Source organism: Chrysochloris asiatica, unplaced genomic scaffold (genome assembly GCF_000296735.1).
Source record: "Chrysochloris asiatica unplaced genomic scaffold, ChrAsi1.0 scaffold00079, whole genome shotgun sequence".
NCBI classification, from domain to species: domain Eukaryota; kingdom Metazoa; phylum Chordata; class Mammalia; order Afrosoricida; family Chrysochloridae; genus Chrysochloris; species Chrysochloris asiatica.
In genome coordinates this window covers 1,677,643-1,703,775 of record NW_006408597.1, presented here as the reverse complement: position 1 = coordinate 1,703,775, position 26,133 = coordinate 1,677,643, and the positions used below count along the sequence as shown (strand labels likewise).

Below are 26,133 nucleotides of genomic sequence, written 5' to 3'. Positions count from 1 at the left end.
CTTGCCGTCAAAACCAACTAAACTCCGGAGAAACCTTTTAGAGTGGAGAAAATGGAAAGCAGGCTCCATGGATGTGAAAAGGTCCCTGAATATTCTAAATAAATCAAGTTGAAGAACTTAGTCCATACAGTTTATAAAGGTTCTTTTTACCAAGCTTTGTTTCTTCAGATTTGGGTGGAGGGCAGAAAAAAGTACAATTCCTGGAACTTGAATAATGAACAAAAATTTCTGCTTTAGGTTAAAAAAAGAAAAAGTCTTTGAAAAACACTCTGTCAAAAAAACCTAAGTGTAAAGTGATACCTCGAAGAAAAAAAGGCCCTACCTGATCCTAAGTTTTACAGATGACGGCTTCCAAAGCATTCCTCAGAGCAGTCTGTGTATCAGTCTTTGAAGCTTGTCCATCAGAGCTACAGGCTTCCATGGCGCCATACATGTGGAACTCCGAGCCTGAGAAATGCTTTGCCACAGATATTCCTGATGGCGACACAAGTACTGTACCCACACTGCCCACCTGCCCTCACAAAAACTCTCTCTAAAGCCATGCATCTAGGTGACACCAAGGAAATGCAGTTTGGAAATGTTTAATAGCTGGCCTATTTTGCTTTGAATTATTCTTTCATTCTCCAAGCAGCTGTTCCAAGGTAGTGTGCAGTAGCTAAACAATTAGTCATAAAAAGCTAGAGTCTAGGCTGGCAATTTTCTTTTCGACACTCACAACATAGAAGGCAGCCATGGAGCCTGACTGCACTCAATACAGCAGTTGCTTGGTGTCTACGTTAAATACTATGCTAAAGAGAAGGATCCTTTCAGTAGTATCTTTTCTAGCATGTTACTGTATAATTAGACATGCCTAGGAATCTGTTTAGTGGTGAAGAAACAAAAGCTTCAAGAGTTCCCCTAATCCATACTTTCTATGTAAAATTCTGTTAATTAATATACCAAAGAGCTAAACTAATGATAAACAACTAATAGTAGTAGCTAACTTTTTTTTTTTTAAAACCATCATTGGATGTTCTTTGCTTTTGAAGTAAAGAAGTCTAGCTTCTTCCAAGTATTATTTGAATCCTGTTAGCTCATTGGCTTGACATTCAGATTGCCCACTTCAGATACTTCTGGGCATAAGTGAGGACTGAGTTCTCTGTAGCAGATGGGCAAGGAGTAAAAATAATGCATTTAAAAATCGTTAAGTCAGGGGATACACTTTCTTTTCCCCTAATGTCCCCAACTTCTGACTCAATATACTTAAAAGGAACTCACTAAACTCTTATTGAATGAATAAAATTTAAAAAACAGAGAAAAGGGGGTGGGAATTAAGACTTTATTTGGTGATTACCTAAAAATGTCTACCACCCACCTGTCAGTGTGTCCTATTGTGGTTCCTTGAGTATTACTGTGACGCTGGCACGATGCCACTGGTATTTAAGTACAGACAGAGTGACAAAGAGGCAAGATGGATAAAATATTACTACCTTATCTCACTTAGGGTACACAGGTTTCAGTGGAGGTTCAAGACTAAAGCTAGAAATAAAGGCCTGGTGATTAACTTCTGAAAAGTGTTGTAGTTAGGTGCTGCTGAGTGGATTCTAACTCATAGTGAGCCCATGTGCCTGAGGAGAAGTGTCCCATAGAGCTTCCACCAGGTCTTTATCCTGTGGAGCTGCTGGATGGATTTGAACTGCCACCTTTTGAGTCAGCAGTCTAGTGCTTAACTGTTGCACCACCAGGGCTCCTTATTAGTTAATGAAAACTCTCTAGATGACAACAGATTATGTCCGATTTAGTGCTGGAAGATGAACCCCCTTGGAAGGCTTTCAGCAGTGGATTCAGACCGGGCAACCTTCTGTTCTGTTGTATATGGAGTTGCCAGGAGTCAGTGACAACTAGCAACCATCATCTTGAATTTTGGTTTCTCAGATTTCTTCTTTCTTTTCCTCCCTTCTGGGCCGACCCACCTGTTTGCCATCTCACTGTGGATGAGCAATTTCAGCTGAGAGAGAGTGAAAAAGAGGCAAGATGGATAAAATATTACTACTTTATCTCATAGGGTCGTTAAAAAGTTAAAACAGACAAAACTTGGTAACCCTTAAACCACCATAAAGGAGTTACCTTGGTCTATGGCACCCAAGTTAAAAGCAAAACAAGATCCTCACAGGCAGTAAAAGGAATCTGCTAGATACTTTTGGCTACTAGGTTGGTTTTCTGCTGATGCATGCTGAGTTTATAAAGAATTTTAATAGAATCTCTCACACGCTGCTTGAGTTTGGCTAACTAGGAAAACTGGTTGCAAATGTTACAGATTTTTTTCTAATCCTCCTGCTACTCTCAAGAACGCAGTTTGAGATGATAGCAACAACTTCTGAAATCATACCCCATCATCCTAGTAAGTTATTGTTTAACACTTTTTGTTTCTAAATCTCACAATTTAGTCTGACCTAAAAACGGTTTTTAAAAACTCCCTGGACAGCTGGCTCCCATGTAGCCCTGGAGAGTGGAGGCACAGTCCCTGACAGGCTTGCACATCCCCTGCACACACCCCTCTTCCTAAAGTCATGTCTACTGGCGTAATGAAACACCTGTTTATAAGTGTTAGGAAGAAGAAAGGCCAGTTTTAGACAGGGCTCCAACTGTGTAGCTCTACCAGGATCCCCTTGACAACTTGTGAAGGCCTTCCCTGAACCTTCTGGGAGGCAGAGGCTAATGAATGCCAACACTTCATTGCTCCTGTAAGATTCCCTCCAGAGCTGCTGGCAAATGAACTGTTCTTCCATGAGCACACATTTGTTTCCTGTGTTAAAAACGAGGAAAGTCATTCCATTGATACAAAGGCCAATTTTAACAGTCTCATCAGGAAATACAAAAGTGGAAATTCTCAGCAACATCTTATTTATTGTACAACAGCCCAGTTGCAATGACCTGAGTTTTCTTCTTCTGTAAGATCTTAAGTCTACTGAAGTCTCATTAACCAGCAATCAAGTCATCTGAAAAAGGTGTGGAAATTCAGATTAAGTATGGCCTAACAAGTATTTGCAGAACAGACCAGCCCTGGTCCCACATGGAATGACGAGGCCATCAGACAGCCTTATGGTAACTAAGCCAAGACACAAGGTGAAAGGACCCAAAGAACCCTGATCGGGGGAGAAGAGTGGAGAACGCACCTGGTTAGGCTGAAAGTATCAATACTGCATTTTGACATGGTAGCTGCTTTCACATAAAGAGATACTTCATAAAGTACCAAAAATTCAGATTTTAAAGAACAACTTCCTAACACTTTCACCATTTCACTGATTTGGGATATGAACAAAATGAGTCCCTGACAGAGTTTTTAAAGAGGCAATAAAAACACAGCAAGGGAGAAATCAGGATCAGTTTTTTCTGTTCTGTCCTCGTCCTTTCTCTTTATCAATAGCTTTTAATAAAGTGAAAGGTCTGAGCAATGGCTTCTGTAACTCAGGGACTTAGAAGCAGCAGAGGGTGTGAAGAAGACTAACGGGAAAGGAAGGGATCAATGGAGCAGTGACTGGGCCCAGAGACGCAGGCTTTATTATCCCTGGGAGTTTCACACCAGCTAAATGAGGCAAATTTTGAGGTTAGAAGACAATTGCACCCCGACCCTCTAAATAACAAAAACACAAAACAGCCAACTAGAAATGAACCAAATTTTATCCTTTAAATGTGTTTAAAAAGTTGATACATGCCAACTTCTGGTGTCCATGAGTGGAAATGGAAGACTGGATTTTATTCTTGTCCAGGTACATCTTGAGAAAGGCTGCCAAGAACCCTGCCGTCTTGAAGTGGCTCAGGTGCACCAAGCTGACTCAGTCAAGATTATCAGCAGCTGTTGCTGCATGCTAAGCTTGACTCCAGCCTGTGGCTCCTCACAGATCCCTAATTCTGTCCTCATGTTGGCTCACTGGAAGGTACGGGTGCCTGCAGGCTCTGCCTGGTACCACATCCTTCTGCTTTTCCAAACAGATTCCAGGCCTGGGCCATTCTGCGAAGCTTTGCAAGATTGGGCTTAGTCTATGGAAGAAACAGAGCAAATTCAATTAGCATACAACAAGCCAAGTGGTGTAGAGGTTTTCCTAACTATGACTGTTTAAATCTAGTTAAATTTAATGTCTGGTTTCAGGAAAGAGTAGGTTTCCTCGGAAAAATGGCACTAAGTCTCGATTCCCATCTCCTTCAGCAATAGGGGCAAAACTGTTTAATTTTGATTTTGTCATGTGAAACAAAAAGGTGATAATGGAGTAAAGTCAGGCACCAGAAGACCTTAATTAGTGCCTGACAGCTCTCTCCAAGAGGAGCCTTGACAGCCGTCCGCAGGTGGTCAGCAGCAGAGAGGATTCTGGAGAGCAGCAACATGGACAGTCCTATTATGCTCTCGGGTGTGGTTTCATTTAAAATTGTAATAAGGGAAGAAATGTCCTTAATTTAAACCACTCTGTGCCTTTTTTGCATTATCCACATCATTGTTCCTGAGCCTGTGAGTAATCATGGCCAAACATAATGGAGAGATCTGAGTTTGGTTCCCTTTCTTGATGATCCCCAAACTGTACGACTCCAGAGACCCTGGAGCTGGCAAGCTATGGTGACAGGTCCCCAATCTAACAAGAACCATCAAGCAACTCGATGTTTAGGCTGTATTTTGCCAATCATGAGTCTGCTGGATTTCTAACAACTTTCTGTAGCCTGGGAAGAACTTCAGCATCTTGTCATACCTCGAGTCAGTAGGCAAGATGTTCAGGACCCATAAGCCTGTTGTGTGTGTTGAGCTAAACTTCATTTTCAATTTGTGCTGGAACATGAAATGGAAGAGCCTTTATATGAAATTTCTAATGTACATTTTTCAAAGCTCTTATATGTTTTGGAAAGGATTAAGGCGATGTCATTTGGATGACAGGAACTAAAAAGATGAGATAAACTTTATTCCTGCCTGCTCCTGTTATTCATTAAAATACCTGTTTTTTCTGCTCCAAATGGTCGGTATCAGCCAATGGCAGCATAGAAGGTCTCCCGTGAGCACACTGGAATGGCAGCTGGCAGCAGGACAGAGCTTCGATAAGGCGGTGGCTCTCCTCGAGGCTCAGACCATCATTAAACTTAATGGCCCCTGAACGAAAGAGAAGGCGTCATGTTGTTGGCAGTGGGTGACTGATACTGACCTGGGCCAGAGCCAACAGCTGGGAAAGTAACACTTCTCAGGGTCCTTTAATGTGCCTTCAGTACGGCTTGAAACTGGGCTTGTGGTCATGGATGAAACTAAGGCTTCAGGCTACACCTGTCTCTTGGCTTTCTTTCCCTATGGAGTATTTGTCCTCCCCATCGCATTCCTTAGCTTGCTAAGATTTCTTTCAGGGTTTTTCTCAGAGGCAAGAATACAGCTTTATTCCTTTCAGGTCTGTGAAAATGAGGTCATCTTTTGTTCACAGCTAGTCAGTCCATCACAAAGGTTTCTGAATATTTCCCTCAATGTACCATTTATTTTTCAAAAAAAAAAATTCTTAATTTCTACCACGAACACTTATACTGTCAAACTACACATGATCATTTATTCAGTCAGAAAATAGTTATCTGCCAGGCAATGAATGAGAGAGATAGCTCTACCCTCACACAGCTTACAATTGAGTATATGAGATAAACACAGAACAGATCATTACACAATAATTTAAAGATAAATATAAGTACTACAAAGCACAGGATCTGAAAGGCTACATAATAGGAAGACCAAACCCACTTTCGGAGGTCAGGAAGTCTTCTCTGACAGAATTATATTTAAGCTGAGGCCTTAAGAAAGATTTTGCTAATTGAAGAAGAAACAGAAAGGCAAGTGCAGAAGAAAAGGCCCATGCAGATGACAGCTGTGGCAACCAGAGGGACAAGACTGAAGTAGCAAGGCTGGGCTGTACACAGCTAGGTGGAGGATGATGGGAGATGAGAGGCAGGCAAGAGCACATCAGGAAGAACCTGGTAGGCCATGGTAAAGAACATCTTTATCCCAAGAGCAATGAGTCGTCATTGAAGAGTTTTACTCTGAAGGATGACATGATCAGAGGGACGTTTCTAGAAGGTTCTTAAGTGTTGAGGGAAGAATGATCTGGAAGGGAGTCAGTGGGTATGGAAAGAATCAACTGTGGCAAAAGCTGGTGATGTAATGGAGACAGGAGGAACTCGATAGATTAAAGACACATTTTGAAAGCACAGATTACAAAATTTTGTGATAGAATAAATGTGAGGAGTCAAAACTGGACAAGAGGTAAAGGAGTTTAGAATATGTGCAAATAACAGACCAAGGTTTGCAGGAGATGGATCATGTTCCTAAGCACAAAAAGACGGAATAAAGTGAGGACTGTTGTACAAGGGGTGGTGCCAGTGGACTGAAGACCACACTGTAGTCATATGAGAGAACAGGAGATTCCCTACAGTAAGTGTCATCATACCCCTGTCTATGTTTTACCTTTGTACCCTACTCTTAGGAGCTCTGGTAGCGTAGTGGTTATGAATCGGGCTGTGAACCTCAGTTCGAAACTGCCAGCTGTTCGGCGGGAGAAACAAGACTTTCAGCCTTGGAAACCCTGTGCAGGGTCACTATGAGTTGGAACCGACTCCACGGTACTTAACAACAAACCCTACTCTTGAATACGCCATTATTTCAGTGTTAAAACTAAAGGTTTGGATGCAACCTTCAAGGCTTCTTTTCTACAAATGTCTTCATTGCTCTTCATGTAACTAATTGGTTTCAGTGTTCAGATCTCTGCACATGCTGTTTCCTTTCCCTAAAGTTTATTTCCCTCTCCATCCTATGAATCCATGTCCCTTGGCTCATTCAAAACTTGATTTCAAAATGCAGCCAGTCACTCAGTTACGTAAGTCAGTCAGTCAGTTTGCATTGTAGTCAAATATACATGTTGGTATTTGGCTGTGTGTTGAAGAAAGGGCTGGTGAACTCCTCCCATACAGACTACAGCCAAGAAAACCCCATGCATGGAGCAGTTCTGCTATACAAAGGGCAGCACATGGCATCGCCGTGAGTTAGAACTGGCTTGACAGCAATGGGCTGGTTGCAGTTTGCTTTGCAAAAGTCATTTAAAAATATTTAGGCCTTTGTTGAATACAATGAGTTTCTTGATGGAAATTGTACACTCTGAGAGCAGTGAGTGAGCCTTCAGTTCCCTTCCTAGTCTGTCAGTGCTGAGCATCCACAGCATCCACAGAGGGCCCTGAGGGTCTTACCATGGCAGGCTTGGGATGCCAATACCTTCTGGACAGTCAGTGGCAAAGTCCCTTGGATGCCTCCTGTGGTCTGGAGTAGCTAATACATAAACACATTCTTTGTTAACAGGTCAAGGAAATGAGATAATGGAGCTTTTTGTGTGTGGTATACATCCCTGAGAGAAGGGAAAGGCTTACCTCCACTTGTTCTCGAATAAATTCCTAAAAAACAAAATGGAACACACACATTAAACTACTGCTGTGTTGTACTTGTCCATTTATAGTTTACAAAAGATCTCAATTTTATCTTTACAATATGCCTCCTGACAGTGCCTCTGGGGGTCTTGAACCACAAACCTTTCGGTTATCAGCCAAGAGTGTTAGCTGTGTGTACTACAGAAGAGTCCTGGTGGTGCAGTGGGGCAAGCACTGGGTCAGTGATTCCCACCTACCAGCTGCTCCACAGGAGAAAGATGAGGCTTTCTGTTCGGGTAAAGATTTACCCCCATGGAAATCCCATAGAGCAGTTCTCCTCTGTCCTGCAGGATAGGGATTTAGTTTTGCCTATTTAACATGTTAATTGGTATAAATTATATGCAACACCATCTTGTGGTTAAGTGCCATCGTGTCAGTTCTGACTCAACAACTCACATGGTTTCAGAAGCTGTAATAGCAACTCCTGGAGTACTGGTGTAATGCAGTAGGATAAGCACTAAACCACACGGTCAGTTTGAACTGCTAGACTGGTGGTTCAAACTTACGAGCCACTCCTCAGAAACCCTACACAGGGTCGCTATGAGTCAGAACCAACCCGACGGCACTTAACAACAAAACAGCAACTTACAGGGTTTCCTAGGAGCTACCAGTGGGTCTGAACTGCTGATTTTGCAGTTAGCAGTCCACTGCTTATCTTACAGCATCACATCAGTCAAAACCCTTAGAACTGTTCAAGAGAGTGAGCCCTAGTATAAGCTCTCGGACATGAATAAATGATCATTTTCAATCAAGATTGGTTCTGTGAGCATACACATGCACCACTGAACTGCAGTGGGGAAAGAAGCCAGAGGAACGCTCTACTGCATCATTTTTCTGTAAACCTAAAACTGCTCTAAAAATTCTTTTTTTTAAAAAATGCCCCTGAGTAAGAGGGACCCAACACAACAGCACATTTATATTTTGTATGGAACTTTGCATATGAATTTCCAAGGTTATACCAATTCTTTTTTTTTTTTTTTGAAGGTTTAATAAATCTAATTCCTTTATTTTTTTTATAGTAACCAAAAATTAAGTATTTTACATATTGATAGTATTCTTGTGGTTCGAACCCATCAGCCACTTGTCAGGGTAATACCAATTCTTGTTGAACATAAAATATGCTTAGTTACTGAGACTTTCTGCAGAAAGAGCTCACCACTAAGTAGGTCATGCAGCTCTGAGAATAGCCTTTGCTGATTAACTGATTCCACATATCGGGGCTACTTCCGACCAAGAGGCCGTGTGTTTGGAGTTGTGATCTTAGCCAGAATAAGTGTACTATTTGATCCAAACTGAGGACAAATATACAACAGTCACTAACACAACTGGGCACTTGGGATAACACTTGTTTAAATTCCATAAACATAAGCAAATGGCCACTTTAGTTCCCACATGCTTTTTCAGACATTCACTTTCAGGTCAAAACACTTCTTTTCTGAGGCACTTCTGTTGAGAAGTTTGTCCCCTTGCATGTCTCAGCCCCTGGGACATCCTTTTCAGTAGTTCTATCCCTGCAGATGTTAGTATTTACAAATGAACTTCAAAGACATTTAAAGCAGACACTATTTTATGCTACTAATTTACCTCAAGAAAAAAAACAACAACTGTTTTACAGAAATGGCACATTTAATCATTTCTTTAGAAGAAAAACTGGACTGATCTCTCCCTGTCTGAAGCAAAGAAGAGTGAAGAAAATCAAAGACATTTGTAAACAATTAGGCCACAGGAATAATGGACCATTGAACCTCACTCAGCCTCCACAGATGAACTAGATGGTGCCCAGATTAGCTACCACTCTGAAAGGAGTCACAATAGAAGATCCTGGATACAGCAGGAAAAAAATGAGGAGCAAAACTTCAATCACAAAAATAATAATTTAACAAAAAACCGGCTTCCTGGTTAGCTGGAGACTGGTCACCCTTCAAGCCCATAACTGAACTCTTCCCCATGGCGTAACTTTCAGCTAAACACCACCCAAGGTGAACAATAACACCCAGGAGGTGCACATTCCTTAGAAAAATCAATCACAGGAGATTAAGAGGGCAGCATTTGCCCAGGAATAAAGCTCAGAAGACAGGAAGAGGTTGGAAAGGATGAATAGAAACTATAAATATAGGATTTCTTTTTTTTTTTTTTTCATTTTGAGGATTGCAATCCATGTCTTAAAAACAAAATAAGTATGAATCATCGATAGAAAACTAATCTGCTTTGTAAACTTTCACCCAAATCACAAGTAAAAAAAAAGACCCACCCCAACCCCCAACAGGATTTCCTTACTCCTAGAAATGTATAAATTTCTCCTATGTAGAAATCAACTTCCTAAAAAAGGAGATTTTCTTTTTAAACTAGACTCCGAAAAATTCTTTCTCCTCCCTCATATATAATTAAGTCTGCCGTGCTTATGAATGAGCTCTTACCAAGATCTAAGTGTTAAGGAATACATGACATTATTTTAAGGACTATATGACATTATTTTTAAAACTACGTATTTCCCCAAATATACCTAAAAAGAACTATGTCTCAATATTTGACCATCGAATAAAGCTTAATTAGCGATCAAACCTAACTTTCTTGCTTTTCTCACCCCTTGCTTGTGTACCTGGGACTGTAAAACTTCAGTCTCAGTTCATTTCACAATTTGATGGTTCTATTAATGCAGCTTTAGGACTAAGGTGCGCCTGACCCAAGCCTTGGTATTTTCAATAACCTCATATGCATGTGAAAGCTGGACAGTGAATAAGGATGATCACAGAAGAATTGATGCATTTGAGTTACGGTGCTGGAGAGAATATTGAAAGTGCATGGGCTGCCAAAAGGACAAACAGATGTGTTGGAAGAAGTGAAGACAGAGTGTTCCTTGGAAGCCAGGATAGCCAAACTTCATCTCTCATACTTCGGACATATTGTCAGGAGGGACCAGTTGCTGGAGAAGTATATCATATTTGGTAATGTGGAGGGTCAGAAAAAAAGAGGAAGACCCCAGTGAGATGGACTGGCAAAGTGGCAGCATCAATGGGCTCAAGCACGGCAACAATTGTGAGGTTGGCCCAGGATTGGGCAGTGTTTCATTCTGTTGTGCACAGGGTTGCTATGAGTTGGCATCGACTTGATGGCACCTAACAACAACAATGGAGTCCTGGTGTGGCGCTGTGGGTTGATGCGCTAGACTGCAAAGCCGTTTGAACTACAAGGTCGGCAGTTCAAGCTCACCAGTCGCTCTTTGGAAACCCTGTATAGGGTCGCTATGGGTTGGATCCGACTCGACGGCACTTAACAACAACATTAATGCAAAACAACTTAAATAATGTTTGTTGTTGTTGTTGTTAAGTGCCATCGAGTCGGTTCCGACCCATAGCGACCCTATACAGGGTTTCTGAGGTTGTAAATCTTTACGGGAGTAGAAAGCCTCATCTTTCTCCCGTGGATTACAAGGCTCATTTATCAGGCTAGATGACAGAACTTTCTAGAAGGATGCATTAGTCATTTTTCAACTACTAGGATTCAAGTTTGGAGTCCTGGTGTTGCACTGTAGTATAAGCACTGGACCACAAGGTCAGTGGTTCAAACCCACCAGCAGCTCTTGAGAAACCCTATACAGAGTTGCTATGAATTGGAACTTACTCAAAGTTACTTAACAACAACAACAAAGGTCTGAGTAGCAACCTCCTCTTTAAGACACCCAAACTGCTCCAACTTCTTTCAGAATCAACAAAATCTCTTGAACAGCCTGACTTAACATAATCAAAATTTTCTGAAGCCATAAGCTTTGTTTCAATTTGAAGTAAACTTAAATTTTGAAGTCTTTGAAGTAACTTCAGGAAAAGTTTTTATTATAATTTTCTGGTTAAATATTTAGGGATTGAATTACAAAATAAAGATTCCAACAGATCTTATCTTTTGGATGTAAAACAATTTAGAGGAGGAGCCTGAGAAAAAACAAGTTCTGGTGGGAAAAAAAGAGCTCTGCTGAAAGTAAAGCAAAGGTCTGATAGAAGGCAACTTCAGGAAAGGTAAAACCAAGAGCTGGCACTGTTCACTGCCTGTTCCTCTCAGCTGTCTGCTTGCCTTTATCTACAAACATGGTAAAGTCTCGTTATTCTTAAAACAAAAATCCACCATCAACCTTGTGTTCTGCTCCCGACTCTTCCCTAACCTTTGTTGTGTGCCATGGAGTCGGTTCCGACCCATAGTGACCCTGTGCAGGGTTTCCGAGGCTGTAAATCTTTACGGGAGCAGAAAGCCTCATCTTTCTCCCGTGGAACAGCTGGTAGTTTCGAACTGCTGACCTTGTGGTTTGCTGTCCGATTGGCAACCACTACACTACCAGAGCTCCTTAACCTTAAGCTATTGTTTATCTCTCTTCTGTAAGTAGCCAATGTCCTTGGAAGAATAGTCTACTAGCCCCACCCCTCTCCTTTACTCACTCCCTGACCCACTGAGATCTGTCTGCTGCCTCATCCCTCCAAGAAGTGACTCCACAATGTAGCCAATGTCTGTATGACAGGCAAATCCAACAAACATTTTTTCAGGCTTTACTTTATGGCCATTGTTGACCACTGCGTTCCTTTGTGAAACTCTTCCCTTGGTTTGGCAACAGTACATTTCTAGTTTCCCCCCACCCCTCTCTCTGATCAACTGTTTTAAGTCATCATTACAGCTTCCTCTTTTATGCTCCCAGCTTGATTGGTGTCCATGCTTTGCTTTTTTCCCTTTTTATTCTTCATATTTTCCCTGGACAATATCAATCCCTCCCCAACACATCTCAGGCTTCTGATACAATCAAAATATATCTAATATTAATGCTTTAGTGTACAGTCCAGACATGTTTATGACATGCTAGATCTGTACATCTGCACTAGACATTCCCACCTGACTATACATTCAGCTGGACTACAGCCTAACTCCCCAGTCAGGCACATCCATCTTCCTCGATTTTGTTCTTGGTCAATGGCACATCATTCTTCCAGTCATCCAAACTAGAACCCTAAGAATCATTGTTAGCTCTCTTTTCTCCTTTGTTTCTTATATTCTATGGCTCACCAGACCCTCTAGATTCTATCTCCCAAATTATATTTCAAATATGCTCCTTATTCCTAATCCCACTACTATGAATTTAAATCAAATCTTCAACTTCTCTCATTGGAACGAATGCGCTAGTCCTCAGTTATTACTACTTCAAACGTTCCCCATATCAATCTGTCCCACAGCTTAAGCACTAAAATTACCTTCTAATTTCTATTTCTTAAGTATAAAGTAATGTATGTTGTTGTTGTTAGGTGTCATTGAGATGTTTCCAACACGTAGCAACCCTCTGCCTCATAGAACGAAACACTGACCGATCCTGCACCACGCTCACAATCGTTAAGTTTGAGTCCACTGTTGCTGCACCACGTCAATCCGTCTCATTAAGGGTCTTCCTCTTTTTTATTGACCCTCAATTTTCACCATGCATGTCTTTTTCCAAGGACTGGTCACTTCTGACAACACATCAAACATGAGAGACTAAGTCTTACCAACCTTGCTTGCTTCTAAAGAACTGGCTGTACTTCTTCAAAGACAGATTTGTTTATTCTTCTAGCAGTCCAACACAATATCTCAAATGCATCAAATCTTCTACTGTCTTCCTTAGTCACTATCACATGCATATGAGGCGACTGAAAATACCATGGCTTGGGTCAGGCATATCTGACGTCCGCAAACTGACTGACATCTTTCCACTTGAACACTTTACAGAGGACCTGTGCAGCAGATTTGCCTAATTCAATACATGATTTGATTTCCTGACTGCTGCTTCCATTAGCATTGATTGTGGGTCAAAGCAAAATGAAGTCTTTGACAAATGTAGTCTTTGTCCATTTATAATGACGTTATTTATTGGTCCTTTACAGTTGTGGGGATTTTTGTTTCTTTACACTGAAGTGCAATCCATACCGGAAGCTGTTGTCTTTGATATTCATCAGTAAGTATTCAAGTCTTCTCTTGTAGCATGTAAGGTTGTTTCATCTGCATATTATAGGTTGTTAATGAGTCTTCCTCCAATCCTGATGTCATGTTCTTCTTCATAAAATCCAGCTTCTCAAATTATTTGCTCAGCACACAAACTGAATAAATCTGGTGAAAGGACACAACCCTGATGCACACCTTTCCTGACCTTAAATCATCCAGTATTCCCTTGTTCTATTCTAGTTAACTTCCTCTTGGTTTACGTACAGGTTCTTCACGAGCACAACAAAGTGTTCCGGAATACTCATACTTTGCAATGTTGTCCATAGCTTGTCATGATCCACACAATCGAATGCCTTTACACAGTCAAACATCTTTCTAGTATTCTCTGTTTTCAGCCAAGACCTATCTGACATCAGCAATGACATCTCTAGTTTCTCATCCTCTTCTGAATCTGGTTTGAACTTCTGGCAGCACTGCTGCAATTGTTTTTTGAATTATCTCTAAAATTTTACTTGCATGGCATATTAATGATATTGTTTAGAGATTTCCATAATCCACTGAGTCACCTTTCTTAGGATCTCAATCGGTTGGCCAGATAGCTGTCTTCCAAATTTCTTGGCATAGACAAGTAAGTGCTTCCAGTGTGTAAAATATATATTTTTAGGGTAATGGTAGACTGAGTTCATGTCAATCTGCCCTTGTACAAAACAAGGTGAGCTACAGAAAAAGGAATAAAATCCATAATGAAATATCAGGACACCATGAAAAAAGAACAAGTAAATTATTTTTTTCAGGAAATAAAAAAATACAGTAATTGAAAAAAAAAAATTCAGTGGGTAAGCCAAGTCTCTAATTTAGTAGCAGGTGAAGAGAAAATTTAATTAAATTCAATGAGGAATTTCCCAGAATGCAGCACCGAAATATGAAGCAATGGAAAATGTGAAAGAAAGGTTAAGAAGCATACAGACAAAGAAAAATAACTCTCTCTTGGTTTATGTACAGGTTTCCTCATGAACACAATTAAGTGTTCTGAAATATCCACTCTTCGCAATGTCATCAATAGTTTGTCCAATAAGGTCCAATGACAAGGCAGGATTTCCAGGAGACAACAAGAGAGAGTAAGGGAGAAGCAGTATTGTAAGTGATAATGACTATGCATTTTCCAAACTGAAGCAGCATGATGCATCCCAAGAAGGAAATGAGAATAAATTCATACCAAGACATGTCATAGTGAAACCTAAGAACACGAAAGACAGATTCTTAAAAGCAACCATAGAAAATCAGAATGTAATTAGATGACAGTGGAATTTGATGGCAAATGAAATATTTTCAAAATGCTACGGTAACTGGCAATGAGTTGTTGTTTTTGTTGTTGTTGTGTGTCATCAAGTTGGTTCTGACTCATAGCAACCCTGTATTAGGTTTCTTTCTGGAGCGGTAAATCTTTATGTGAGCTGAAAGCCTCAACTTTCTCCTGTGGAGTAGCTGGTGGAGAACTGCCGAATTTGCGATTAACAGTCCAATGCTTATCCTACAGAGCCACCAGTACTCCTAAGTAACAATGAAGAATTCTATTTTTAAGTATGCAATCATGCAAATATGAAGATAAAAGGTATTTTCTAAGAGGGTGTATCATTCATGGTCTCTTTTTTTTAAAAAACAACAAAACATTTTAGTGTTACACAGGTGACAGTTTACAGAGCCAATTAATTTTCCATTCAACAATCTATGTGCATTTTGTTTTGTGACATTAGCCGCAACCCCCTCAATGTAATAGCACTCTTCCTGCCTGGGTTCCTTATTTCCAGTCACCCATCATTCCTGCACTATCTTGGCTTCTGAACTTTGATCTCCTATCAGTGATAGTTCTGAGGAGCATGTTCTTCTAGGTGTTTTCTTTATAGGCCTGTTTACCGTTTGGTTGAAAGATGATGTACGAGAGCAGGTTAGGTTCCAGGACTGAAGGGGGCTGAGGAACATAGTCTTGGGGTTTTCACCAGTCCAGATCAGTCTGGTCCCTTTTATGATTTTGAATTTTGTTCTACATTTTTGTCCCCCTCTGTCTAGGCCCTCTGATTGTGATTCTGATCAGAGTGGTTGGTAGTAGTAGCTGGATGCCATCTAATTCTTTTGGTCTCAGGCAAGTGGAAGCTGTGGTTTGTGTGGTCCATTAGTCATTTGGATTAATTGTTTACTTCAGTCTTTGATTTTCTTCATCCTTCTTTGCTCCGGATGGGAAGAGACCAATAGTTGTATCTTAGATGGCTACTCAGAAGCATTTAAGATCCTAGATCACCAAAGTATTATGTAAGACACTGTCTTTATGAACTGTGTTATGCCAATTGACCTAAATTTCCTTTGATTATGGTCCTATGCTCTCAAGTCCAGCAACTCAGTCCCTCATGGCATTTGATTCTGGCTAAGAAGTTTGCATAACTTTGCCTTATTTTTGTTATAATTATTATTATTGGCCATCAGGTCGGTTCTGACTCATAGTGACCCTATGTACAACATAATGAAACACTGTCTGGTCCCGAGCCATTCTCACAACCCTTCCTGTTTGAGCCAGGTGGTGTCACCACTGTGTCAATCCATCTCATTACGGGTCTTCCCCTTTTTTACTGCTCCTCTACTTTATCAAGCATGATGTGTTTCTTCAGGGACTGGTTCCTTCTGATAACATGTCCAAAGTGAGCTAAAGTCTTGCCATTTTCACTTCAAAGGAGCTTCCAGCTGGAGCTTTTACAAGACAGATTTTTCTTCTGGTGATCATGGTATTTTCAATGTTCTTTACCAACACTATAATACAAACTATGCATCAATTCTTCTTTGGTCTTCCTTATTCCCTATTCCACTTTCAATAGTTATATGAGGTAACTAAAAACACCATGGCTCAGGTCAGAAGTACCTTAATCCTCAAAGTGACATCTTTGCTCTTTAACACTTTAAAGAGGTCTTTTGTAGCAGATTTGTCTAATGCAGTTATGTAATTTGATTTCTTGACTGCTGCTTCTATGGGCATTTATTGTGGATCCAAGTAAAAAGAAATCCTTGACAATTTCAATCTTTTCTGATTATCATGATGTTACTGGTCCAGTTGTGACAATTTTTGTTGTCTTTACATTAAGGTGTACTCCATGCACACTGAAGGCTGTATTAGTAAGTGCTTCAGGACCTCTTTGCTTTCAGCAAGCAAAGTGTCATCTGCATATGGCAGGTTGCTAATAAGCCTTCCTCCAGTCCTGAGGCCAACTTCTCAAATTATATGTTCAGCATACAGATTGAGTAAATATGGTGAAAGGATTTAAAACCACTCAGTAGCCCCTTGTTCTGTGCGAATGGCTGCCTTGCCAGCTGTATGCTCTACTATCTAACTGGATATATGTGCAGCACATGCAAATACATATGTAGAAATCTCCTCTATCCAGCTATATGTGCTCATGAATATACTCCCATACACCATCCACACCTGTTCACTTTATACATCTACCTATGTTTTCACTCATCTATTATTGTTTGCTATTACTGATACTGCGGGTCCTGGTGTGGCGCTGTGGGTTAATGCACTAGACTGCACAGCTGGTTTGAACCACAAGGTCGGTGGTTCAAGTTCAGCAGCCGCTCCTCGGGAACCCTATACAGGGTCACTATGGGACGGAACTGACTCAAAGGGCACTTAACAACAACATTACTGATACTAAAGGATTGGGAATGCAATAGTATTTACCATTGTTGCCTTTTACATAAACTCCCAGTATCTTCCTTTGCCTTGGTCATGTTATGCTGACCTCCCCATTATTGTATATTGCCGTTCCCTTCACCCAAGTTAATACATGTCGACTGGTGGCACTGTCGGATAAGCACTGAGCTGCTGCTAATCACAAGGTCAGCAGTTCAAACCCACCAGCTGCTCCATGGGAGAAAAAGGATGCTTTCTTCTCTGTAAAGATGTACAACCTCAGAAACCCTATACAGGGTCACTATGAGTCAGAACAGACTCCATGGCAGTGGGTTTGGTTTGAGGTTTTACTATCTAACTAATGACATTCTCTCCTTCCCCTCCTATCCCTGGCAATCATTAAAGAATGTTTCTTTCTGTGTGTAAACCTTTTCTTGATGTTTTGTAATAGTAATCTCATGCACTGTTTATCTTTTTGTGATTAGTTCACTCAGTATCCTGTCCTCATTCATCCATGTTTTGAGCTACTTTATAGATTCATCATTATTCTTTAGCTTTGTGTAGTATTCCATTGTGTGTACATATCAGAGTTTATCTATCTGTTGATAGGCACTTAGTTTGTTGCTATCTTTTTGCTATTGTGAACAACACTATAATGAATATGGGTGTGTACATAGCTATTTGTGTCAGAGCTCTTAGTTTTCTAGGATACATATCAAGTAGAGGGGAAATACAGTATCTCTAGTCCTAACTTTTTAAGGAGGCATCATACATTTTCCACAGTAATTGTACCATTTTATAATCCCACCAACAGTGTATGATATAGCTCCAATCTCCCCACACCCTCACCAGCATTTGTTGTTTTGTTTTATTGATCACTGCTATCATTGCTGGAACGAGGTGACAGCCCACTGTTGTTTTGATTTGCATCTCTCAAATGGTGGAGGCAGCCTAGGATAAACACTGGACTGCTAACCACAAGGTTAACAATTCAAATCCACCAGACTCTCTGAAGGAGCAAGATGAAGCTTTCTGCTCCCATAAAGATTTATAGCCTCGGAAATGCTGTACAGAGTTACTATGAGTCAAAATTGACTTGAAGGCAGTGAGCATCTCTTCATGTATTTGTTGGCTGCCTGAATGTCTTCTTTGGAGAAGTGTCTGTTCGTGTCCTTTGCCCATTTTTAAATTGTATTGTTTGTATTTTTGTTGTCGACATTTTATAAAATTTTAGCATTCAAGATTTTAACGATTTACTTCATTAAAAAGAAAACTGAACACAGAAGGAATAAGTAGATCCAAGAGGGAGTAGTGAACAGAGACTCCGGTAAACACTTCTGATGACCTAAATGAGCACGGACGATAAGTTACTGACTACTGGATAATTACAGCAAGTGACTCAGCATGGAAGGTGGGAAGGGAGTGATACAAAATAAGGTCCTGAGGTGGTTTAAAATTAATTGCTGGCTGTCTATTCGGATATATTACAAAATACTTAACACAATATGCTAAATTCCTCTGGAATTTGACCTTAACAACATCTCAGGTCATGTCCTACCAGTACCCCATATGATTCTAATGGGAGCCGTATCTATTGACCCAATTCCCTAAACATTGTTACTGGGTGCTGTCAAGTCAATTCCAACACACAGTGACTTAGTGACGTACATGACAGAGTGGTGGTGGTGGTTATGTGCCATGGAGTTGTTTCTAACTCATAGCAACCCTGCATAGGGCTTCCGAGGCTGTGAATCCTTACAGGAGAGAAAGCTTCATCTTTCTCCTGCGGGACAGCTGGTAGTTTCGAACTGCAGACCGTGTGGTTAGCAGCCCGACTGGTAAGCACTATGCTCCCAGAGCTCCTGATATGACAGAGCAGAACTGTCCCATCGGGTTTCTAAGGCTGTGCATCTTTACAGAAGCAGACGGCCCCAGCTTTCTTCTATAGAGTAGTGTGTTTAACACCAACATTCTGCTTGAAAGCTGAGCGTTTAACTGTTGTGCCACCAGGGATTCGTGCCCTAAGTACAGGATCTCCTTAAAGTCTCTGATACTCGGTTTCTCTGTCTAGAACGCCTTCATCCATCTTCTGTACTTGGTAGGCTCCTATTCTTCTCTAAGACTGAAAAAAATCCCTCAGCTTTTTGTGACAGTTTCCTTGAGCAGCCCCCACTCTGGGCACAATAACCACTCTATATTACCACAGCACTTTTGAATATAGCACTACTACGCTGTAGGATCAGCACTGGACTGTAAATCCCAAGTTTAAACCCACCAGCTGTTCCTTGGACACCCTGTACAGGGTTGATAGGAGTCAGAACCGACTCAATAGCACTTAGTAACAACAGTATATAGGAATTAAGGTTAGCAGTTTGAATCTACCAGGTACCTGTGGCATAAAAATGAGGCTTTCTGATCCCATAAGGATTTATAGTCTCAGAAACTCTAATCAGGGTCACTGTGAGTCAGACAGAACCGATTGGACAGCGCTTACTAACAACAGTACAGTAATTATTTAATGTCCTTCTTCCTTACCTTGAGTGAATTGATCTTTCAATACCTAGCACCTGCTACACAGCAGGCATTTCATAAATGTGTCACACTGTAGGCATTTCATAAGTGCTTGTTGAGTGAAAGATGAATATAGAGAAAATAACAGGTCATTCATTATTCACAGCAATTCCCTCAGCCTCTGCAGCTAAATCTTACCTCCACAATACTCTTGGTCACAGTAGATCTTCCTCTTCGAAGTTCACTGGCTTCTCTTTCTACAAAACAGAGTGGTACTTTTCCCACAAGGACCAGAGAATCACTACTGTCTGGAAATTGAAATTCAAGGCCCAGATCTTCCAGATTCTCATGATAACACCTAGGGAGATAACCTCAAGTGTAGTAGCAATACTTCATCCACATTTCAGTACTGGCTCCAAATACGTGACAGTGTCTCAAAAGCTGCCACAGGCTTTAAAAGTTGTATGGCTTTTTTCTCTCACTTATGGAAGTTTACTTAGGACTTTATTATAAAATCTTCCTGTCTGAATTATAATAATCTCTTTTTTTTTCTTTTCCATTAGGAAAATCAACTTGTTTCTATTCTTCACTAAGGATCTGCTAACTTTATGTAGCTGGCACTTAAAGGAGTCTGGCACCCATAAGAGTGAGGAGGATGTTTTGAATCAGCATTAAAGCTGGGTGGTAATTAACAGCCCCAGGAACTGAGAAGTACTGATTAACGGGATGCAAATAAACGGATGTGCCTCTAATATAAATTATGCCCCAGGGAAACATATTTATTGGCAGTAGCATATTCCCAAACCTGAAATAAATTGAAAGGCAATTCTCCTTTTCATTTTTAATCATTTGTGCTGCCCAGAAGTGGGAAAACGTCCTATCTTGTGACTCACTAGATAATTTGCCCCTTACTATTCTTCCCATGATGATTATGGAAATGAAAATGAAGACTCCAGAATACCTCATGACAAAGAAGAATGGAAGCAATTACTGCAGAAACAGCACAGCACAGGCACTGACTGTTCCAAGAAATGGGCAGAGTGTTCTCAGCCAGATGCTGGAAAAATTTATCAGGGAAATGCTATCCTGTATTCAACAGCTGTGGCCTAGTGAAGGAACACCATGTGGAGTCAGAAGACCTGCATCTGACCAACCACTTAACAACTGTATTCTTGGGTAAGTCACAAAACCTCTCTTGGTCTCAGTTTCCTTTTATGAAGAAATAAATAAGAGTTATGCTTCCACCTCAAAGAATTATCGTGAAAATGCACACTGGTAACCTACCATACTCCAGATGTTACTAACCCTAACAGTCTCCTTTGCTCCTCTGTCACTGCTATCTCTAGTGGTGGAATTATAGTAGAAGATAGTAATTTTTTCCGACCAGAGTCTTGTGGCTGTTGCTTCTCATAGGAATCTATTGGAAGAAAGATCAATAGGTTAAGAATAAGTGAAATCCAATTGTAACGGTAGAAGTTGTGTAAAAAAAAAAGTTGTTGTAGTTGTTAAGTGCCGTTGAGTTGGTTCTGACCCATAGCGACCCTCTAGAGGGTTTCGAAGAAGCAACTGGTGAGCTTGAACCACCAACCTTACAGTTCAAACTGACTTTGCAATCTAGCGCATTAACCCACAGCGCCACACCAGGACTCCTGGTAGGAGTAGTTAATCTTACATGCCAGGAACAGAAGACCATAGGACCATCAAGGGAGAAAGCATGAGTGGAATGTGGGACCCTAACCAGAGAAGCAACAACACTAGAGATGGAGGTAGAGGTGATGGCATGGAGAGAGAATGCAGCTGAGGATTCTAGACTCACCGAAAGAGAAAGGTTGTGTACTGGTAGCTGGGCGGCTGTCTTCCAGAATGTGCCCTTTGGCTGTTTAAACAATATATATTCCTGTTTGGGTTTTTTTTGTACATCCAAAAAAAAAAAAAAAAAGAGGGAGGTTTTCATGATAAAAGAAATAATCTATGATGGCATTGGTGGGAGGAAGAAATGACACATGTGCTAGAGGGTAGACACGCGTTGACATGGGTGATGGGGCAGGCAATATACAACCGGTGGGAGGTTGGCAGAGGAAAGATGGGGTGGCGGCAGACACAGGGAGGAATGCAGTGGTTAAAGTGAATAGAGGTAAATGCTGTTAACTATTGGTACATGGAGGGGATTGCAACCATGTAATGAAGCAAAATATGTGATTTGTTGAATGTAAAGCTGATGATCTGCTCTATAAACCTTCACTCAATTCAGAATAAAAAGTTAAAAAAGAAAAAAAAGGAGTAAGCGAAGTTGTTGAGACTCATAAAAATATGGAAAATGGTAAGGCACAGCCATTTAACTAATCTAGCCCTTAGCAGAGTGCTCAGTGTTCAATTCTGTTTCAGGCTTTGGTGTTCTGTTATTAAAGTCTAACCAGTAGAATACTGAAGTCCTGGTGTAGCACAGTAGGATAAGCATTACACTGCAAGGTCAGAGGCTCAAATTCACCAGCCACTCATCAGAAGCACTATACAGGGTGGTTATGACTCAGAACCAACTTGATGACACTTAACAACAACAACAGTATAATCTATCCAGCCTGTGAACTCATTTTAGCAGTACTTTGCAAAATAAGAAATAGAAGTCTTAAATCTTGTATTCAGTAAGCAATGCAGTGTTCCTATTGATATTTAATAAATGTGGTTTTAAAAACAGAAGTGAATAATTAATTCCTGGGAAACTATCATGGAATTCTCAAAAAAAATTCTCCATTCCTCTAAAAGGGTTTCTGCCTCTGAAAATAATTAGTTTTTATTATTCCCAAGGAGTGGCATGTAAGTTTTTCTATCACTGTTTTTGCTCTATCTTTCCCAATATTCAAGCCTTCGTTTGATAAGGAAAAGTGAAAATGGTACTAATATCTTTGCCACTCTTTGAGTCCATGAAATAGCTCGCTAGGCCATTACCTAACTCTTTAACATTAGTGTTTTTCATGACTTGACCACAAGAGTAGAGTTTTCCTGGTATTTTAGCACTTGGGGAACAAACTGTCTTGTGATAAGAAAAATGAGTAACAAAGATTAAAGAGCACATTATCAATTTTGGGATAATACAGAAATATTAGTCATTCTAGTTGCCTCTGGGGAAGAAAAATGGGTGAGATAGGAGACAAAGGGAAAAAGGAGACTTCATTATATCTCCTTTTGTATCTTTCAGACTTTTATCTATTTGATTATAAAGTATATTTTAAAACTCAATTAAAAAATAATTTACTGGCTTTCTGATCTGCTGGTCATCTCTGCCTGGTGAACAGAGAAAAGCCCAACCTAGAATGAAAATTCTTTTTTTTTTAAAGAATGAAAATTCTTGATATGAAGAAGGCTTATCAGTAGACTTCCATCTAGAGGGTGGACTAGACAGACACGCTAGATGGATTCCCTATAGCAAGAATATAAGAGACCCAATGAAATGGACACAGATGAAAATCCTGGAACCCTGAAGTGGACTGAGTGCTAACTGGGAGAAAAAGCTGAGCGAATGAGACAGACTGGTAAATAGCCGGCCAGACTCAGTGTGACCATTTTGTGAGCAGCTTTGGCAACAGAAGGTGGCCTAGCAGAGCAAATTCACACATGTGACTGGAAAGGTAGATTCCTTCTTTTCCCCCCAACGGTCCCCTGTAACCAGAGTTGTAGTCAGCTCCCACCCTTATCCACCCCCAGAGCATACTCCAGGAGTTTAGAGCTACATGGTAGGGATCCATGCCAGTGTGAGGTGGGGGCCAGCTATGCCACTTTGGTGCCCCACTTTGGTGTGGATTCAGGTGGGCTTTGCTCCAGACCTACAGAACCCTTAGAAGCACCAGACCAGTATTATAATCAGTCATCCTGCCTGTGGTCCTAACAGACACTGAAACCAGCTCCATCAGGGCTTCCATGAACTACTTCTGGAGTGAGTGCCTTAAACATAGATAATACCGAAGCTGACAGGAACTCTGCTGTGAAACCCATCTCATGAACACCTTGGCTTGCAGGAGGCCCCAGAGTTTTCTCCTCTTTAGACCCAACAGCTAAACAGATTTTTTGTTTTGTTTTGGGGTTTGGTAGTTTTCTTTTTCTTGTTTCATTGTTTTTGTTTATTCTTTCTCCTCCTCGTCCTTCTCTTTCCATTCCCTTGAACTTTACCCATTCTATCTCTACTGTTGATTTTCCTTCCTTTCTTCTGTTTCTCATTTCCCTTTTGATCTTTCTTATTGCTCGCTTTCTCTTTTCATCTTCCCACTCCCTGCTTTTTCTAAGTGTTTTTATTTATTTTTCTTTTCTATAACTCGATTTTCCTGTCCTTCATCTCTTTTTTTAGTTATTCTTAAGTGTATTTTTTCTTTCTTTTATTTCTCTTATTTCTCTCTTCTATAGCTCCATTTTCCTGTCCCTCTTTTGTCTTTATAGTTATCATATTCTTTTTTTGGGGGGTTGCTGTCTGTTTTATTTTTTTCTCTTTTCAATGTTGGTTCCTTGTTTATTTTCTTGTATATGTGTGTGTTTGGGGGGGGGGGTTCTCTTTTCCACTCAAAAGGAGACAGCAACTGTGCCTATACAGCCGAGCCACACAGCAACCTCTGTAGTTCCACCCACTGGGCAAGAGCTAATAGCAGCTCCTGTACCACCTGATCAATGATAGCAGCCAACACCAGCCAAATGCACCCTAAACTGAGGTTCACTCTTTAACTACACCCAAAGGAGACAATTGGTGAGAGCCTAAGAATATACCAACATATAATCATCAATTAAATACAAACATAATACCACAATGGCCTGGAGATAACAGACAACAAGCCCCAAACAGGACAGACCCCAAAAGAAAATTACGAAGACAGGTCATAACCAAACTCTTCAAACCAAAGACAAAGAAAGAATCATGAGAACAGCTCAGGAGAAATGAAAAGTTATCTACAAAGGAGAACCAGTAAGACTAACCTCTGGTTTCTCAGCAGAAACCATGCAGGCAAGAGGGCAATGGGGTAACATATATAAGAAAGACTCTGAAAGAAAAAAATTGCCAACCAAGAATTATATACCCAGCAAAGCAGTCTCTCAAATATAATGTTGCAATTAGGACATTTCTGGATGAACAGAAATTAAAGAAATTTGTAATAACAATCTCAACTTAAGAAAAAATGCTCAAGGGTGTTCTATGAACTGAGAAACAATAATAAACTACCTGAGAGTACCCTACATGATACCACCACCCAGAACTCAATCCAGACATAGAAGTATTTACAGTAAAACAAACCTACAAGTCTGAAAACAGAGAAATTGAGTTATCAGTGTAAAATCAAATCAACTACAAAACAAAAAGAAGGAATAGTATAGATAAAGAACTTCCAAATGGAACGGAAGTCAAGTAGATTTCAAGAGAGAAAAGACTGTTTTAAGCAAGGAAAAAATTACAAGGTAACCTCAAAGAAAAATAACACACCTGCACATCAAAATAAAAAGTGAGAAAAAAATTGGATTTAATAAACATTAACAAAACATAAATAAAAATGAAAACCAACAAACAAAATGAACTCAACATAGTAAATTATATGGAACATAATAAATTATGTGAACTCAGCATGGTAAATTATGTGAAACCACAAAAAAACACACAGAAAAATGACTGCAATCAATTCATACCTATTGATAATTAATATTAATGTAAATAGATTAAATGTTCCAATCAAGAGACAAAGAAAGCAGAATGGGTAAGAAAACAGGATTCTGCAATATGCTGTCTACAAAAGACACATCAAAAAGAAGGAGACAGCCTAAATGCCCATCGGCAGAAGAATGATTAAACAAACTTTGGTACATACTACACACAATGGAATGCTATGCACACTGAAGAATTAATGATGAATCTACGAAACACTTCACGACATGGATGAACCTGGAGCACATTATGCTGAATGAAATTAGTGACTCACAAAAGGACAAATAATTATACAAGATCAATGATGTAAAAAGTTAACAAAAGATTTTCCTGATAAAAGAAATAATCTATGATTGTTACTAGGGGACGGAAAATTATTCATGCACTAGAGGGTAGACATGTGTTAACATGGGTAACACAGAAGGCAATATACAAGAGGGAGGTTAGCAGAGGAAAGAGGAAAGTAGTGGGAGGCAGAGAGGAATTCAATAGTTAAAGTGAACAGATGTAAATACTGTTAATTTTTGGCACATGGGTGGGTTTGCAATCATTGTAATGAAACAAAGTATATGATTTCTGCTCTGTAAACCTTCACTCAATTCATAATAAAAAGCTAAAACAAAAATAAAAGCAACAACAATGAAGGCTTATCAAGAATAGTCATTCTAGAAAAACAAGATGGTGGATCGGGTGGACCTGCAGTAAAGGAGCTCCGCCAGCAACAACACAAAATACCCGATCAAGCAGGCTCAGGGGCTGGTCACAGAACTCTGAACCACATATAAAGGAATATTTAGAAGGTTGGAAGGCTCACAGCTGGGGGAATTTGTGGCAGAAGCAAGAAATCTATTGCTTTCTA

General features: G+C 40.2%; 1 protein-coding gene across 1 annotated transcript in view; it reads right to left on the bottom strand.

Moving 5' to 3' along the window:
* Nucleotides 1-3,897: 3,897 nt before the first annotated feature.
* MLH3 (mutL homolog 3) overlaps nucleotides 3,898-26,133 on the bottom strand; it is a 44,085-nt gene continuing 21,849 nt past the window's right edge. Inside the window, exons 6-11 of the mRNA XM_006865604.1 lie at nucleotides 20,906-21,017; nucleotides 19,799-19,958; nucleotides 7,408-7,431; nucleotides 7,231-7,309; nucleotides 4,959-5,110; nucleotides 3,898-4,020 (exon numbers count right to left, since the gene is read on the bottom strand). Of these exons, the coding sequence (XP_006865666.1) occupies nucleotides 3,898-4,020; nucleotides 4,959-5,110; nucleotides 7,231-7,309; nucleotides 7,408-7,431; nucleotides 19,799-19,958; nucleotides 20,906-21,017 (650 nt within the window). The remainder of the gene's footprint in view (nucleotides 4,021-4,958; nucleotides 5,111-7,230; nucleotides 7,310-7,407; nucleotides 7,432-19,798; nucleotides 19,959-20,905; nucleotides 21,018-26,133) is intronic.